The sequence below is a fragment of the Helianthus annuus genome, chromosome 9 (genome assembly GCF_002127325.2).
Source record: "Helianthus annuus cultivar XRQ/B chromosome 9, HanXRQr2.0-SUNRISE, whole genome shotgun sequence".
NCBI classification, from domain to species: domain Eukaryota; kingdom Viridiplantae; phylum Streptophyta; class Magnoliopsida; order Asterales; family Asteraceae; genus Helianthus; species Helianthus annuus.
In genome coordinates, this window is record NC_035441.2 from 3,710,510 (window position 1) to 3,726,053 (window position 15,544).

General features: G+C 34.9%; 1 protein-coding gene across 1 annotated transcript; it reads right to left on the reverse strand.

Moving 5' to 3' along the window:
* Positions 1-5,316: 5,316 nt before the first annotated feature.
* Positions 5,317-14,721, reverse strand: LOC110877038 (cytokinin dehydrogenase 3). Its single transcript, XM_022125197.2, has 6 exons — positions 14,049-14,721; positions 12,800-12,927; positions 11,738-11,834; positions 6,643-6,806; positions 6,289-6,560; positions 5,317-5,732 (listed from the first exon to the last, which is right to left on the reverse strand). Exons 1-6 carry the CDS (start codon positions 14,662-14,664, stop codon positions 5,426-5,428), a joined length of 1,584 nt encoding a protein of 527 aa, XP_021980889.1. The 5' UTR covers positions 14,665-14,721; the 3' UTR covers positions 5,317-5,425.
* Positions 14,722-15,544: the final 823 nt, after the last annotated feature.

The following is a 15,544-nucleotide window of genomic DNA, read 5'->3' on the forward strand; positions in this document are numbered from 1 at the left end:
GATAGTTGATTGAAGAAGGTGATCTATATATGGATTAGTAAAGGAGTTTTTATTTAGTTATCTCTCCCGTCTGAGAAGGTTTTTAGTGGAGAAACTATAATTGGAGAATCAGGAGAGAGGATGTAGAGGGGATTAATTTAACATCCACTGGAACCTCTATAAATCAATTTTGTCTTTCATACCTCTTAAGTCATTGTATTCATTGTCTATTATTATTGTTGGGTTTCAAACAAGCTAAAACCATTCAAATTAATGGATGATTAACGAAAGTTAAGAACACCTATTCACCCATACCCTAGTTTTCTACAATCCTTATATATTATATAACTGTTGCCTTCAACGCATCCGCGTGTGATTGAGTGTTCGCCGATTTATGAATGTCTTTCTAGATACCATTGAACTTGGTGATCTTCAGTTTCATATCTTCCATTTTGAGTTAACTTTGTGGACATTACTTGTTGCCCCTATTTGTAATTGAAAATGTTCAGGGGCCTATCTACAAAATAAATCAAAATGTTGTTAATTCCCATGTACCAGATCTTCTGAACAGTTTAACCAAACCTTGTTCAACGCCTTTTCTTATTTCTCAGTTCATGGTTTTGACTTCATCCTAGAAGAAATATTTTTATGTTGTGTTGTGAGGGACATTTGTTAGTCGGAATCTTTGTTTTGTTGTGTGTGAGCTACGATGTCATCACCCGACTCATCGGATGGTTCCACTTTGAGTTGCAGATGGGCATAGTAGTAAAATGTACTGAAGTTAGGTTCATTTTGCGAGAGACGAAACTTATATGATTTTTGTGTTGGAAATTGTGAAACATGGGAATGTTAATGGAATTTGGATTTATTTTGTTAAAGAATTATGGGTTGAATAGGAGTTGATTTGATGGGTGTTTGAGTTAATTCTGCGGGTGTTAGGGTTGATCTTTGCGGGTGTTTCAGTTTAATTAAACACGGGTGTTTTTAGTATTGTGAGGGGTTGAACCGATTGAGGAGCTAAGAGAGAAGTTTAGGAGTTTGAGAAAGAGATGTAAGATTGTTATGAAAATATTGAAGATTTGAGTTGGTATATATATAGGGGTTTGGGTTGATTTTCAAAATAATTTTTATTGGGCAACGATTATTTTAATGGTCAAATGACCGCAAGAGGTCGTGTATGGATCGGGATAACGCCTTAAGCGAGAACAATTTTATATGGTAACAATTTAAAACGGTAACGAGGGGGTGGGGTGATATCCCCACGAGTCAGGCATGTCCCCATCCTGCCTCATGCATACATATTGTGTAGCATTACATATTTTCTACTAACTAAAACTAACACACACCAAAAGACTTTTCGCCTTTAACCGTGCTTGTTGGTTCAAGTCGTTAGACGACTGGATGGTTGTGCATGCGACTAGGGGTGTTCACGGTCCGATTTTGAGGGATTTAAGAAAAAATCGTGAGCCAAACCATTAGTAACTGTTTTTTGTTCTTAGAAACCTAAACCTAACCGTTAAATTTTAAAGGGGAATTGGTCTGTAATAATCCCACCTAGACCTTATTGACCATTAATAATCCCACCTCAGAATATTCCCCCCACTAGTCCCACCTTTCACCGATTTTTCCTACAATGGTCCCCCGTTAAAAAAACTTAACGGAGTTAAGCTTTTTTCCAAATTGCAAACAGATTTTTTAGGGCTTTTGATCAGAACGATGATACGAGTCTATTGATGTAAAACTTACTTCGAAATAGTGCTCCAAGTGACTTGATTTTTGTTAATTGGAAATTTAAACACCCGAATTGAAGCGCATACGAATGGTAAGGGTATTACCCTTACCATTCGTATGCGTATTACCCTTACCATTCGTATGTTTTACATAACATTGGTAAGGGTAATACCATTGTATGTTTTAATTGGATTTTTGTTATGTTGCTTTACATAAAATGCATATATTAAAAAAAAAAAAAAGAAAAAGAAAAACTATCCAAAGATACATCACAAGCTATCAAAAAAAAATGTCCAAAAATCATAAAATAAAATGTTCATAATATCTATCTATCCAAATACTTCTAAAAAACACTTGAGACTCTATAACCTCTTGAACAAGTTGGGTTAGCCTTTGTAACACATCCAAGTCATCGTTCGAAGTCAACAGGCAAACAAAAATGAAATAACATATCAATTGAATTGTACTGTAACATAATATCATCAATTAGATAAATAAGTTTATAATCATTGGTGAGTGCTTACATAAAGGCTCAAAGACGTAACTAAAACCATTTGTTCCTTTAGTGTCATGGTGGTAACAGTTTACTCGTCATTGACAAGAATAGTGTAATGCAAATGCATTTGCGAAAAACATGGAACAAAAATATATTAACTAAAAAATGAAATGTATTTGAAGTTAATAAAAAAAAGCCAAACAAAATAAACTTTTTATTTTATTTCTTGGCTCAGGAATATGGTGTTATTTGGATGTTTTTGTTAAGGTTTCCTAGATTAACGAAACCATATTTCAAACATCTTGGCCACATCTTTGCCCACTATTAATAGTAAATATATTTATAGGGGATGGTTCAGATAAAAACCACTTTTATTGTGAAAACTCGAAAACTAATTAAAAAAAGCCTAAAAAACACACACAAATTTTTTTTTTCAATTTTTTTTTATAAAAATCGCTGGTTTTTATATATAAAAAAAACTTTTTTTCAAAAAAAAAAAAAAAAATTTGTGTAGTGCACATGTGTAATAATACACATGTGTAGTATTACACATGTGCACTACACAAATTATTTTTTTTTTTTTTTTGAAATTTTTTTTATATAAAAAAACCTGCGAATTTGGTTTGCAAAAAAAAAAAAAAATTGTATGTTTTTTTGACTTTTTTTAATTAGTTTTCGAGTTTTACAATAAAAAGTGGTTTTCATTTGAACCTTCCCCTATATTTATATAACTGCTAACTATATATAGATATAAACCCAAATCCTACTTTATATAACAAAAGTAGTTTACAACAAATATAGCCAAAAAACAAACCCAATCGAGCATATAAAACATACAATGGTAAGGGTAATACGCATACGAATGTTTGTAATTGGTAGTTTATAAATGAGACGGATAAGTAATACTCATAAGTGTATCACGACTGCAACAGACGTGCTAAATGAGGCGCACCATCATAGTAGACATAGGCGTTCACCAAAACCGCACGAAACTGAAGCAAAAAAGGTTATAAACATGTTCAACCACTTCATAAACACAAAGTGGTAGACACAAAGCAACATCGAATTGCTATTTGATAATACGCATGAACAAACATCCTCAAGCAATTATGCGAAGCCAAATGAGAAGCAACATCATCGCATTTATAAACATGGTATGTAATAACTCTCAGATGAGCTTATAGTCATCTTCATCGAGACATCAGCCTACAAACCAACAATCTATGAGCACACTAAAGGCTCTCTAAGGGAAACGTTTCTTCATCGTCATCGAGAGTGAGTATAGAACATAACCGTCTCAACAATATCCCAAAGGTATCACATGCATATGAACAAACAATTCTAGATAAAGCAAATGCCTCGTAGTTAACTAAACACGGTAAACATCTTCGTAAGAATGATAATAATGAATATTAACCCAAAGGTTCTCAGATAAAACTAAGTGTTCATCTTCATCGAATAAATTACCAGAAATTGGTATACGAAATAGAGCCCGGACTATGCTCACAAAGCAACAAACACCAAAAAAAAACTTCATCACCAACAAAGCCAAAATGAACCAAATTGGAACAACAAAGTAACATATCGCACAAAAAAAAAACAGATAATAATCTTTATAGCATAGATCTCGAATGAAACTAATTTTTGATCTTCATCGAATAAGATACCAGAAATTGGTATACATAACAAAGAGTAAACTCTGTTCACGAAGGTACAAACACCCCCCCCCCCCCCCACCCCCCTCCAAAAAATAAAAAAAATAAAAAACTCATCACCAACATAACCAAAATACAACAAACCTGACCAACAAAATAATATATCGCACAAAAAAAAAACAAATCATAATCTCTTTAGCATTGCATGTCATAAAATCGAGAATCTAAATAGATCCTAGACAAAATAAAAACAACATGCAAACCCTAGTCGTTAATGTTTAAAACCAAATGAAGCATCATATTATGCGCAGAAGGTAAAAGGTTGGTCGAAATTACAAGAAAAGAAGAAAAAGGTAGTCAACGACGGTCAGATCCATCATAAGCGGCAGTGGAATCAGGTGGTGAGAAGGGGAATGAAGTCTGACCAAGTGGGTATCAAAACCCCAAAACCCACTTATATAACAAAAGTGGTATACAACAAACATAGAAAAAAAAACAAAGCATATAAAACATAAAATGCTAAGAGTACAACACTCTTATACATAAATGTGCTGATAATTAGTAGTTATATAAATTATTGAACTTCTAGGCCCATAACTTTTCAATAAGTAAATAGATGGTATTAAAAAAAAATTTGGATGTGTTGCACGCTACACTTCAAAAAATCTAATATATATTCATCTCGTTTTATTCTTTGCTACACCTAAAATAAAATATAAATAATCAAATATTTGTAATAAAATTCTTTTACAAACATAAAGTATACGAAATCTTAGTCGGGTCCGCTTTATAAGGTTTGAATGCTTTGAAACCGTAAACGGAACCATTTGTTACGGTTTGATATTTTGAAACCGACTGACCAAAAGTTAATAGAAAACCGACCACTAAGCCAAACCAATAGCTAGTTTGGGCGGTTTGATGGTTTAAACAGACATGAACACCCCTAGACGCGACTAGTTGAGAAAAAAAGTAACGAAGGGGTCGTCAAGTTAGATAGTTATTGGCTTGATGTGAAAGAAAAATGTGGGAGACCTAGGATTCTTTGTTTTTTACTTTTTAGTTTTTCTTAACTAAAGAAGTATTTTAATATGTTTTACGAAAACATAATAGAACAACTCGTGTCTAGGAACATTTGTATTACGTTTATGTGTACAATATTGAACTAACGATATAATTTTTCAAAGTTGTGGACCAAACTTGCAAATATAGTCAAACCACATGTACCATCTATGTAATTAACTTTTTTACATACATGGATTTTGTGGCCAGTCCGACTAGTGATATTTTTTAAACATCAATTCCGAGACTTTCTAGGATAAACACAATACAACTACACCATGTTAGCTTTGAACTACCGCTTAATTACCAGGATGTAGGACTAGTGAATTGATTGATGGAGTGATAACCGGTCCAGTTTCCAAAACATTTAAAACGTAAACTAATTTTAAACATAAATGACATACCAAATTAAATTACATAAACCCGATATTTCTCACTAATCCACCATAATATATCACTCTTAATATACATACATTAACATGTATGCATAAACTAAATAATTAATCTAACTAAAGTTGAAGATATTTTGTCCCGGAGATAATATCATTTTTGGATCATACTTGGCTTTCCTCTCCTCAAACACACTCCATTTGCTACCAAAATGCTTCATCCATTCTTCTTTTGTCTTGTAATATTGTGGGAGATATTGCTTTACTTTAATACCAAGTTCATCACATAACATGAGTATCCTTTTATTTTGATCGTCAAGTATTTTTCCGTCTTCAACATTTCTAGCCGAGTGCAATAAACCTACGGTATAAAATATGTCTACGTCTTCATCGCAAATGACAGCCGACGTCTTGTAATCCCACCTGTAAATATTCAAGTAAATTAACTAAGACGGAATAACAATATTATACATGAAGCAATCAATCCCTTTTTTTAGTTAAGTTCTTGATTATATAATATGCTTCTAGTTTTTTATAGAAAAATTAGTTATTCAATGAGAGTTTAATTGAGAAAACACAAAGTAGTTAACAAAATAATAATTTTGGTTTTATGTTATGACGAAAAGACTTTAATAACTGAAATGATTAACAACTAAAACAAATTAATTATAAAATACAGTTATTATCATTGTGAGAGTTATAATTCGACCATTAGGGTTGGTAACCCAATGGAACAAACAAAATTTCTAAAAACAAGTCATAGGTTCAAGTCTCATAAAAAATAAAAATAAAATAGTTATTATTAAAAAAAAGTTATAAGGAATCGGGTAATACTTAGTTTTAAGTTTTTCTTATTACAACCAAAAAATAATTGATAAAAACAAATTATTTCATCATTTGCATGGTCAATAAAACGATTTCAATTAAAATAAATTAACATTTCTTAACAATATTAAACAAAACCTAAATGGTTAATTACCTTTTCCGGTTCATCGGGTACACAAGGAAAGGACCTGAGCTTTTGCTTTCTTTTTTAATAATATCAACGAACACACGTTGATTAAACTCCAAAATGTGAGATTTTGGGACGAACAAATTTAACCATGGATGATGATCAATATCCCAAAATCCTTCGGATCGAAGTTTCACCTCTTCGGTTCTCACTCTATTAAGAAAATCAACAAATGTTACATCTTTCTTGAAAATAAATCCAGTTTTGAAGCTTAACTCATTGAACATCTCATCAAGTTCCTGTAATTACAAACAAAATTATAAAAAATATTCAAACATGAGATCATTAATTACAAGATGAACATGAAGATAGATCGAGTACCTCGTCTATGGTTTTTATGCTGAAATCGTCGTAATATTTGACTACTTCTAAGCTATATATGATGCCGTGTTTAGTTGCTAACGAGTTTACTTTTGCTTCATCATGAATTGAGAAAAACGAAGATCTCCAGTTGTTTGCAGGACTTTTCTTCATGATAAGCGAGCCTTCAACGTAATTAGGTCCATAATTAAGGGTGATCAAGTGTTCTTGGTATTAGAGATATATTTGAGTCTATATGTATCGGTTATGAGTTAGTTGAGTTAGTTAGAGTTGTTGTGTTGGTTAGAGATAGTTGAGTTGGTTAGAGTTAGTTGTTTAGCCTCTATATATAGAGCAGCTTACTGTATGTAATTCGTACCTTTCATTTCTGTATCAATGAAAGCCTGAACCATCTCTTTCATGGTATCAGAGCTGTGATTCCTTTCTTCATTTCTCTCCTTTTCCGATCAAGTTTCCGGTCTGTTTCCGACCAAATTCCCAATCTCTTTCTTCTTCGTTTTTCTTCTCTGCTTTTCTATCCTCTTATCTGTTTCGTTATGTCGACTTCTCAATCTTCAACAATTGCTGCATCAAACTCTAATCCATTTCAGAATGTTATGAATCTCATGCCAATTAAGCTTGATGAAACGAATTACCTGAACTGGAAGCACCAAACAACACTGATTTTGAAGACGTTAGGGCTTCTTCAACATCTTAACATCAATTGTAATCCACCAGAGTCTGAAGAAGCGAGAACTGCTTGGGACAAATCAGATGCATATGTATCAGCTTTTATCTCTGCAAATCTGTCTTCATCAATGATTCATTTGGCTCGAGATACTTCTAGATCTGCAGAGTTGTGGCAGAAGCTTGAAGAACTGTTTACACAACAGGTATTCGCTAATCAGAATTATATTCGAACACAGTTTCATTGCTTAAAACAAAGAGATAAGTCAGTGATTCAGTTTTGTGATGAGACAAAGAATTTGTTTGATCAGTTGATTGCTCTGGGTGATCCAATTACAGAGCAAAGTCTGATATTACAAATCCTAAATGGTTTACACTCTGATTTTCGAATGTTTGTTACCAATATTGAAAATTCTGATTCAAAACCTACATTCTCTCAACTCAGAGCCAAGTTGTTAACCTTTGAATCTCGTCTAAAACAAGATCAAAGCTCACACTCTGTTCCAATCGCTGCTATGGCAGCCATGACTGTTCGACCTACTCCACACACTGATGTTTCTTCTCAAACAACAGTTGTGTGTCAAATCTGTGACAAACCTGGACACCGTGCTAATAATTGTTACCATCGATTTAATTCGAACTCTGGTGGACGTGGTGGACGATGGAGGCCACGCGGTGGTCGAAGTGGTGGTAGATATGGCAATCATCGAGGAGGCTTCAATCAACAATCAACAAATCGGTGGTCGACTGAAGGGATTAGAGGCTACAGTGCGAATATTGCTGCTTGTTATGGTTCTGGGGACTCTAATTTTGGAGTTAGGGTTCCTAATTTTGGGGGAAATATTCCAGGTCAAATTGACTCACGAATATTTGGAGAATCTTTACCAGGTTATAATTTTGGGGGAAATATTTCGGGTTATCCAAACGGTAGTGGTATTCTTGGTCCGGGTCCGTGTGTTACTAGTGTTCCTGGCCCAAACAACAGTGATAGTAATATTGGATCAGGCTTTGGCCCAAATCATTTTGTAAACTGGACCCATTCTGCTACTGTGTCAGGAGCTAGACCTTCTAGTGTTTTGAATTCTGGACCAGCGAATTCAAATGTTTCTACAGGATCAACAAATTCTGGTGTTGCTGGTCATTTTGGGCTTGTAGCCGACTTGTCATCCGCATGCGATTTGGTTGACTCGTGGATTCCAGATTCAGGAGCTTCCGCACATATGACTGGTGAGCTATCACTTGTTTTTGATTCGGTTCCTTATACCGGTACTGAGCGAGTTGTTATTGGTGACGGTACATCTCTTGCTATATCTCACATTGGTTTTGCCCATTTGCGCTTATCTAGTAGTACCATCACACTTAGACATGTCTTAGTAGTTCCTGGCCTAGCCAAGAACTTACTATCTATTACTCAGCTTGTGATTGATCATCCACTTACTATTACTTTTTCTCATGTTGGTTTGATTATTCAGAGTCTCACAGGACAGCTCATCCACCACACGCGTGGTAGTCCTTATCAGCTGTATTCGTTGACTGCTGTTGCAGCTGTGTCTCGAGAGACGTGGCACTCTCGCTTAGGACATCCATCTGATGGAGTTATGGCTCGTTTTTCATTCTTACGTACTTTAGATAAATCCATGTGTTCTCATTGTGTTGCTTGTAGTACATCGAAATCTACACGTTTACCGTTTGATTCGATTGTATCTCACTCTATAGTACCATTACATGTGATTCATTGTGATATTTGGGGACCCTCTCCTGTTTTGTCTCGTGATGGTTATCGATATTTCATTACGTTTATTGATGATTTTAGTAGATTCACATGGATTTATCCACTTACACATCGTTCTCAGGCGGTTGATTCGTTTCGTCACTTCAAACCGCTTGTTGAGAACCTTTTCTCATGCACCATCAAACACCTTCAGTGTGATGGTGCTCCTGAGCTCATTCATGGACCCATGGCTCGATTTCTTTCCGAGTCTGGTATTGCTTATCGTATCTCGTGTCCCTACACACCCCCACAAAATGGGGTAGCCGAGCGTAAAAATCGTCACCTTTCTGAGGTTGCTCCGTGCTTTGTTGTTTCATTCTCATCTACCAAAGAAATTTTGGTATGATGCTTATGCTACCGCAGCTTATCTCATTAACCGGTTGCCTTCACCGGTTATTCACTATTCTTCACCTTTTGAGACATTGTTCGGTTCTTCACCCGATTATTCTTTTCTTCGCACATTTGGGTGTTTGTGTTATCCATTTCTTGGTGATACTAGAATGGATAAGCTTTCACCTAAATCCATTCCTTGCATCTTTGTTGGATATGCTCCATCTCATCTTGGATATCTTTGTTATGATCCTCACACGTCTCGCACATATACGTCTCGACATGTTCGATTTTTTGAGACGATCTTTGAGATTCCTCGTACTTCTTCTGTTTCTTCCTCTTCTCCTTCTCATGTTTCTTCTGACTCACTTCCGTTTTTCATTCCTCCTCCTTCATCTTTTGCTTCTCCTTCTCCTATACCTTCTTCTTCTTCTCATTCGACTTCTTTTTCTGATTCATCATCATCTCCTCCTCCTCCACCTCCCCCCCCTCCTCCTCCTCCCTCTTCTTCTCCTTCTTCTTCTTCTTCTTCCCCTCCTATTATGCATCCTATGGTTACTCGTTCTCGTGACCATACTCGCCAGCCTAGACAGTTTCCTGATCATGTGGTGTTTCATGCCACTACTGCTCCCACCACAGAGCCTAGTTCTTTTCGTCAGGCTCAGCAGTGGTCTGTTTGGTGGGATGCGATGCGTGTTGAGATGGATGCTTTGTATGCCAACCAAACGTGGAGTTTGGTTCCGGCTCCCACTGGTGCCAACATTGTTGGTTGCAAGTGGGTCTACAGGATTAAAAGAAATCCTGATGGTTCTGTGAGTCGCTACAAGGCACGGCTTGTAGCAAAGGGTTTTCACCAGACTGAGGGTATTGACTATACTGAGACATTTAGTCCAGTGGTCAAACCTACCACTATTCGGATTGTTCTTTCTATTGCTTTCTCTCGTGGGTGGTCTATTCGGCAGGTTGACGTCAACAATGCCTTTCTTCATGGTGACTTATCTGAGACAGTGTACATGTCACAGCCTCAGGGTTTTGTTGACGCTTCTAGACCACATCATGTCTGTCTTCTGCAGAAGGCACTTTATGGCCTGAAGCAGGCCCCCAGAGCTTGGTTCTCCAAGCTCTCTTCTGCTCTTATTGCTGATGGTTTCTCTCAGTGTGTTTCTGACACTTCTCTATTTGTCTATAGTAGAGATTCAGTGATGTGTTATGTATTGGTTTATGTCGATGATATCATCATTACTGGGAGTTCTTCAGATTTTGTTACTCATTTGATTGAGCGCTTACATTCTCGATTTGCGCTCAAAGATCTTGGGAAGCTTTCTTATTTCTTGGGAGTTCAGGCTACCTTCTCTGATGATGTTCTTCATCTTTCTCAGCAGCGTTATTTGCTTGATCTTCTTCAGCGCACTGGTCTTGCTCAGTGTCGTCCTTTATCTACTCCTGTTGCTTCTGGTAGACAGCTTTCTCGGCACACGGGTATATCTTTACCTGATGCCACTATGTATCGTAGTACTGTTGGTGCTCTTCAGTATTTGGTCTTGACTCGTCCTGAGATTGCATATGCTGTTAGTAAGGTGTCTCAGTTTCTTCAGACTCCTACTGACAGACATTGGGAGGCAGTCAAGAGGATTTTACGGTACCTTAAAGGTACCTTGACTTGTGGCTTGAGTATTAGACGATCTTCTAGTATGGATATTCATGCTTATTCTGATGCAGACTGGGCTGGATGCCCTGATGATCGACGGTCTACTACTGGTTATTGTGTGTTTCTTGGTTCCAACTTGATTAGTTGGAGTTCCAAGAAACAACATGTTGTTGCTCGATCGAGTACTGAGGCTGAGTATCGTGCTCTTGCACATACAGCTGCTGAGTTGAGATGGGTTATGTCTATATTACGGGAGTTACATGTTGTTTTGAGTTGTTCACCAACAGTTTGGTGTGACAACATTGGGGCCACTTATCTTGCAGCAAATCCGGTATTTCATCAGCGGACCAAACATCTTGAGATTGATTTGCATTTTATTAGAGATATGGTTTTGTCTCAGATATTACGGATTTGTTATGTGCCTACTGCTTCACAGATTGCTGATATTTTGACCAAGGGTCTTTCAGCAGATCGGTTTAGTTTTCTTCGGTCCAAGCTTCACGTGGATTCTCCCCGTTTAGCTTGAGGGGGCATATTAGAGATATATTTGAGTCTATATGTATCGGTTATGAGTTAGTTGAGTTAGTTAGAGTTGTTGTGTTGGTTAGAGATAGTTGAGTTGGTTAGAGTTAGTTGTTTAGCCTCTATATATAGAGCAGCTTACTGTATGTAATTCGTACCTTTCATTTCTGTATCAATGAAAGCCTGAACCATCTCTTTCACTTGGTCCTTTGTGAAGGTAGCAAAGTCTTCATAAATCATTCTAACCCATTTCACCTACAAATATTAAGAATAATTTTAAAATACTGACGTATTTGTATAAATCTCTATGGATTTAAAAAGTCCTGCATATATGTCATAGTTGGGACTGTCAATAGTTATTTTTGAAGTTAGGACTGTTGGCGGCCAACGATTAATAGTTATGATTATTAAAATCTAATATTCCTAAAATTAAACGCGGGCATATTTGTATAAATCTCTATGGATTTAAAAAGTGGAAATAATTGTATTAAAAGGATGGATAAAAAAATAGTAAGTTACTTATATATAGATTTAATTAAGTATATATCATTTTATGCACTTGACAAGTTTCGATTGGCTTGTGGCTTGGGTTTATATATATAATAACTTTGATTTGATTAAACCACAATGTAACTTTTATAATTTTATCTTTGTAAGCCTTTTTTTCACCGGATATCATATATTCACCTTATTATAACCCCTTTCTATAACTAGTAAAATGATTATATGACACCAATACTTTAATGACAGGACAATGTGTCACGTCAATATTTTATATATTACAAGAATATAAGGTTAAAAAAATTATCAACAAAAACTAACGATATTATATGATATACAAAGATCAAAATTCCTTGCAATGACAATGTGTTAAGTTACATTTGGTGGAATAAACAATTTATGTAGATAGATATATTTTAAGAACCCATAATGTTTGGAAAAACATTTCGCTCTTTTGTATTAAAAATAAAATTAGTAAATTGTAACTTAGCTAACATCATGGGGGAAGCTTTTAAGGGGCGGGATGCGAGAGGAGGTGGCCGACCCCTCGAATTTTTCGCTTAGTAGTGGAGAGTATGTAGTTTTCGTATAGAAATTTTTGGATATATACGTTTTCGACCCCCGATTTTATATAAATTTTTAGGTCCGGTGACTTCCGTCCCCACAGTTGGAAATCTCAAACTTCGCCACCGGCTAACATAAAGTTATAAAGATCTTACTCTTGTTGGTGCTTTTTGTAGTACAATCCTTGCTCTAGTTATGATCCCAAATTGACCAAGACCTCCAAGAACTCCATAGAAGAGTTCAGAGTTTATGGTTTTTGAACAAGTCATGAAATCTCCTTTTCCTGCAACCATCAAATTAAATATATTTTAAAGTTGATTGAAGTTAACGATATAGAAAATTTCAACTAAATTGTCATAATAGAACATTATTTCACATTTTTACCTAGAATATAGTTTGCGAAGTCAAAGTATTAGATATGGTCAATACCTATTTTAATATAAATTTTGGTTGGTTGGTTGGTTGGTTGGAAAGTATTGGACCCAAATTCTCTCTAGATCTTCCATGCAGATAACGATCATTAATCGACCTTTTTTAAATTAAAGGCACTTGAGTCTTTGAATAAAAATCATTTAAAAGGTACTTGAGTCTTCAAATAAAAATCATTTTAAATATATAAACTAGCTTATATAATCAAGGAACCACAGTGGCCATAGATGTGTATATTTTTTTGTTCAAACATATAACTAGCAAAAAGGATATGTAAAAGTACAAGAATGATATTTTTAACTACTTATATACACGCTCATAGACACGCTTTCACACATTTTATATATAATTACATAAAACACAAGAATTTTCAATTACATACATATACTAGCATAATCAACTAGTTAAATTAAACATTTTGTATCCAGATTGTGTAAAAACTAATTAAACAGCCTGGCCGTCAAACCCTTTTACAGTTGGAATAAAAAAGAAACTTTATAAGTTTAATTAATTTGTAGACTCCTTTACCATTTGATTACAACTAGTCAATTCATTTGACTAGGTTAGATACATTAGTAGTACAAATCCTGCATGTTGAGATTGTACAATTGTGAGTATGCTCGGGTTATTGTCTAAACAAAGTAAACAAGTCTAAACTGATTAATTTTTATATTAGTTTTTTATATTTTGAAGAAATGCATATGGTTATACAAATAAGAACCCCCCCCCCCCCCCCAAAAAAAAAAAAAAAAACAATCATACTTCTTCAATTCATATATGTTTAAATTATTTTTAAAAATTTACCTAAACATATGTATCTTATCCATATGTATGTGACTTACACATGTGTATGTTATACACATAAAATTTGTTCGTAGTTTTTTAAAAACTTTGGAAAGACAAATAAACATTTCATTAACATAAAGATTTACGCAAATATATATATAAATGTGTAAATCTATGCTATGCATATACCAGTGATGACATCCATTTCAAGTACATTACTGATTTGAGGTCCATGAAGAAAAGATTGGCCACTAATCCCTGCATTAGAAAGTGTTCCACCAACACTAAGATACAAGTAATCCGTCCACGAAACCGGGGCCAATCCATGCTCTATCGTCGTCTTCAAAACATCGATCCAAAACTTTTCACCGCTAACATCAGCATAAAACCCTAAACTTTCACACCCACAAACCCTAATCCCACCATCAACCAAAGAACTCATTTCCACCACCACTCCATCTTTCGCCATCGCCTGGCCACCGACTGAGTGGCCGCGCCCTCTGGCAGCGATCTTGAAAGGCGTAGAAGCGGTGTAGGAGGCTTTAATGAGGCGAGCTATGTCGGAAATGGTTGAAGGGTGGAAAACAGCGGTTGGTGTTTCTTGAATAAGTTTACCAAAATCAGAAGAAACTGTTTTGATAGAAATGGGATCTTGAGAAAGTTTTGTTGCTATTTCAACATGTAGGGTTTCATATGGGAATGAAGTGTTTTTCCATGGTGTTAAATTGGTTGATATCACTGAAACCAAGTTGTTTATGATGTATAGTAAGATGATGTATGCACAAACCACATGAACCCTAGCCATGAGAGAGAGAGAGAGAGGTAGCTAGGTTATGTTGAATGTAAGGTGGCAAATGGTCTATATATAGAGAGAACAATGTAGAGAGTTCAACACATCATGTATATTATATCATATATCATATTGTATGAGCACTACCATATTTTTATATACGTATATTTTATATATATTATGATATCTAAGAAGAAGAAAAATCAAAGATACGCAAGTAGAATAATAGAATATAGTAAAAGTGAGTTTGATTTTGGTTTTGCTAAATGAAGTTTACTTTTGATTTCCATAACATGTGGCAAGATAGTGGGAGCTAGTGAAAGGGTTAGTTACTAGTGTGGGCTAGCTGCGTTGATTGGTTTATATTTATATTTATATTATTGTATGTTATAATAATACCTAATCTATTCCATACAAGAGTAAGTTGGTTATACAAGTTAGTTTGATGGATTACGCACTTCAACTTTGTTAAAAAACACAATTATTGTTTTAGTGGTGTAACTTTCTTTGGATTCAAATAAACTATGGATCTAATATTATTTTATGCACAAATCTAAGTTACATACATTGCATATCACAAAGACTCGCATTCTTGTCGTTAAAAAATGTTTACCTAATAATTAAATTCGTACATCTTATTCTTACATTCTTTTGCATTCTATATCTTTCTATATATATCTATGTGTAGAGAAGAGGGGTGTGTGAATATTAACTCTCTAATTAAACTATTATTTAATTTACATTTTACTTATACATTAAATAAAGTATAACTCATAATGAATAAATAACAATTTCTGTATTTATAACCTAAAATTAAAAAGAATAAGTAAACTTTTTATAGAATATTGTAACTGAAGAGGTATGGTCCCATTTCCCTGCCTACATGGCAGGGACC

What these genes read in the sequence shown, in the direction of transcription:
- LOC110877038 (XM_022125197.2), bottom strand. Translation starts at nt 14,664, where the DNA reads ATGGCTAGGGTTCATGTGGTTTGTGCATACATCATCTTACTATACATC. An exon ending in TACAAAAAGCACCAACAAGA is followed by an intron (nt 11,835 to 12,799) that starts GTAAGATCTTTA and finishes TAATATTTGTAG; the next exon opens with GTGAAATGGGTTAGAATGAT. An exon ending in CATTGATACAGAAATGAAAG is followed by an intron (nt 6,807 to 11,737) that starts GTACGAATTACA and finishes ATTACGTTGAAG; the next exon opens with GCTCGCTTATCATGAAGAAA.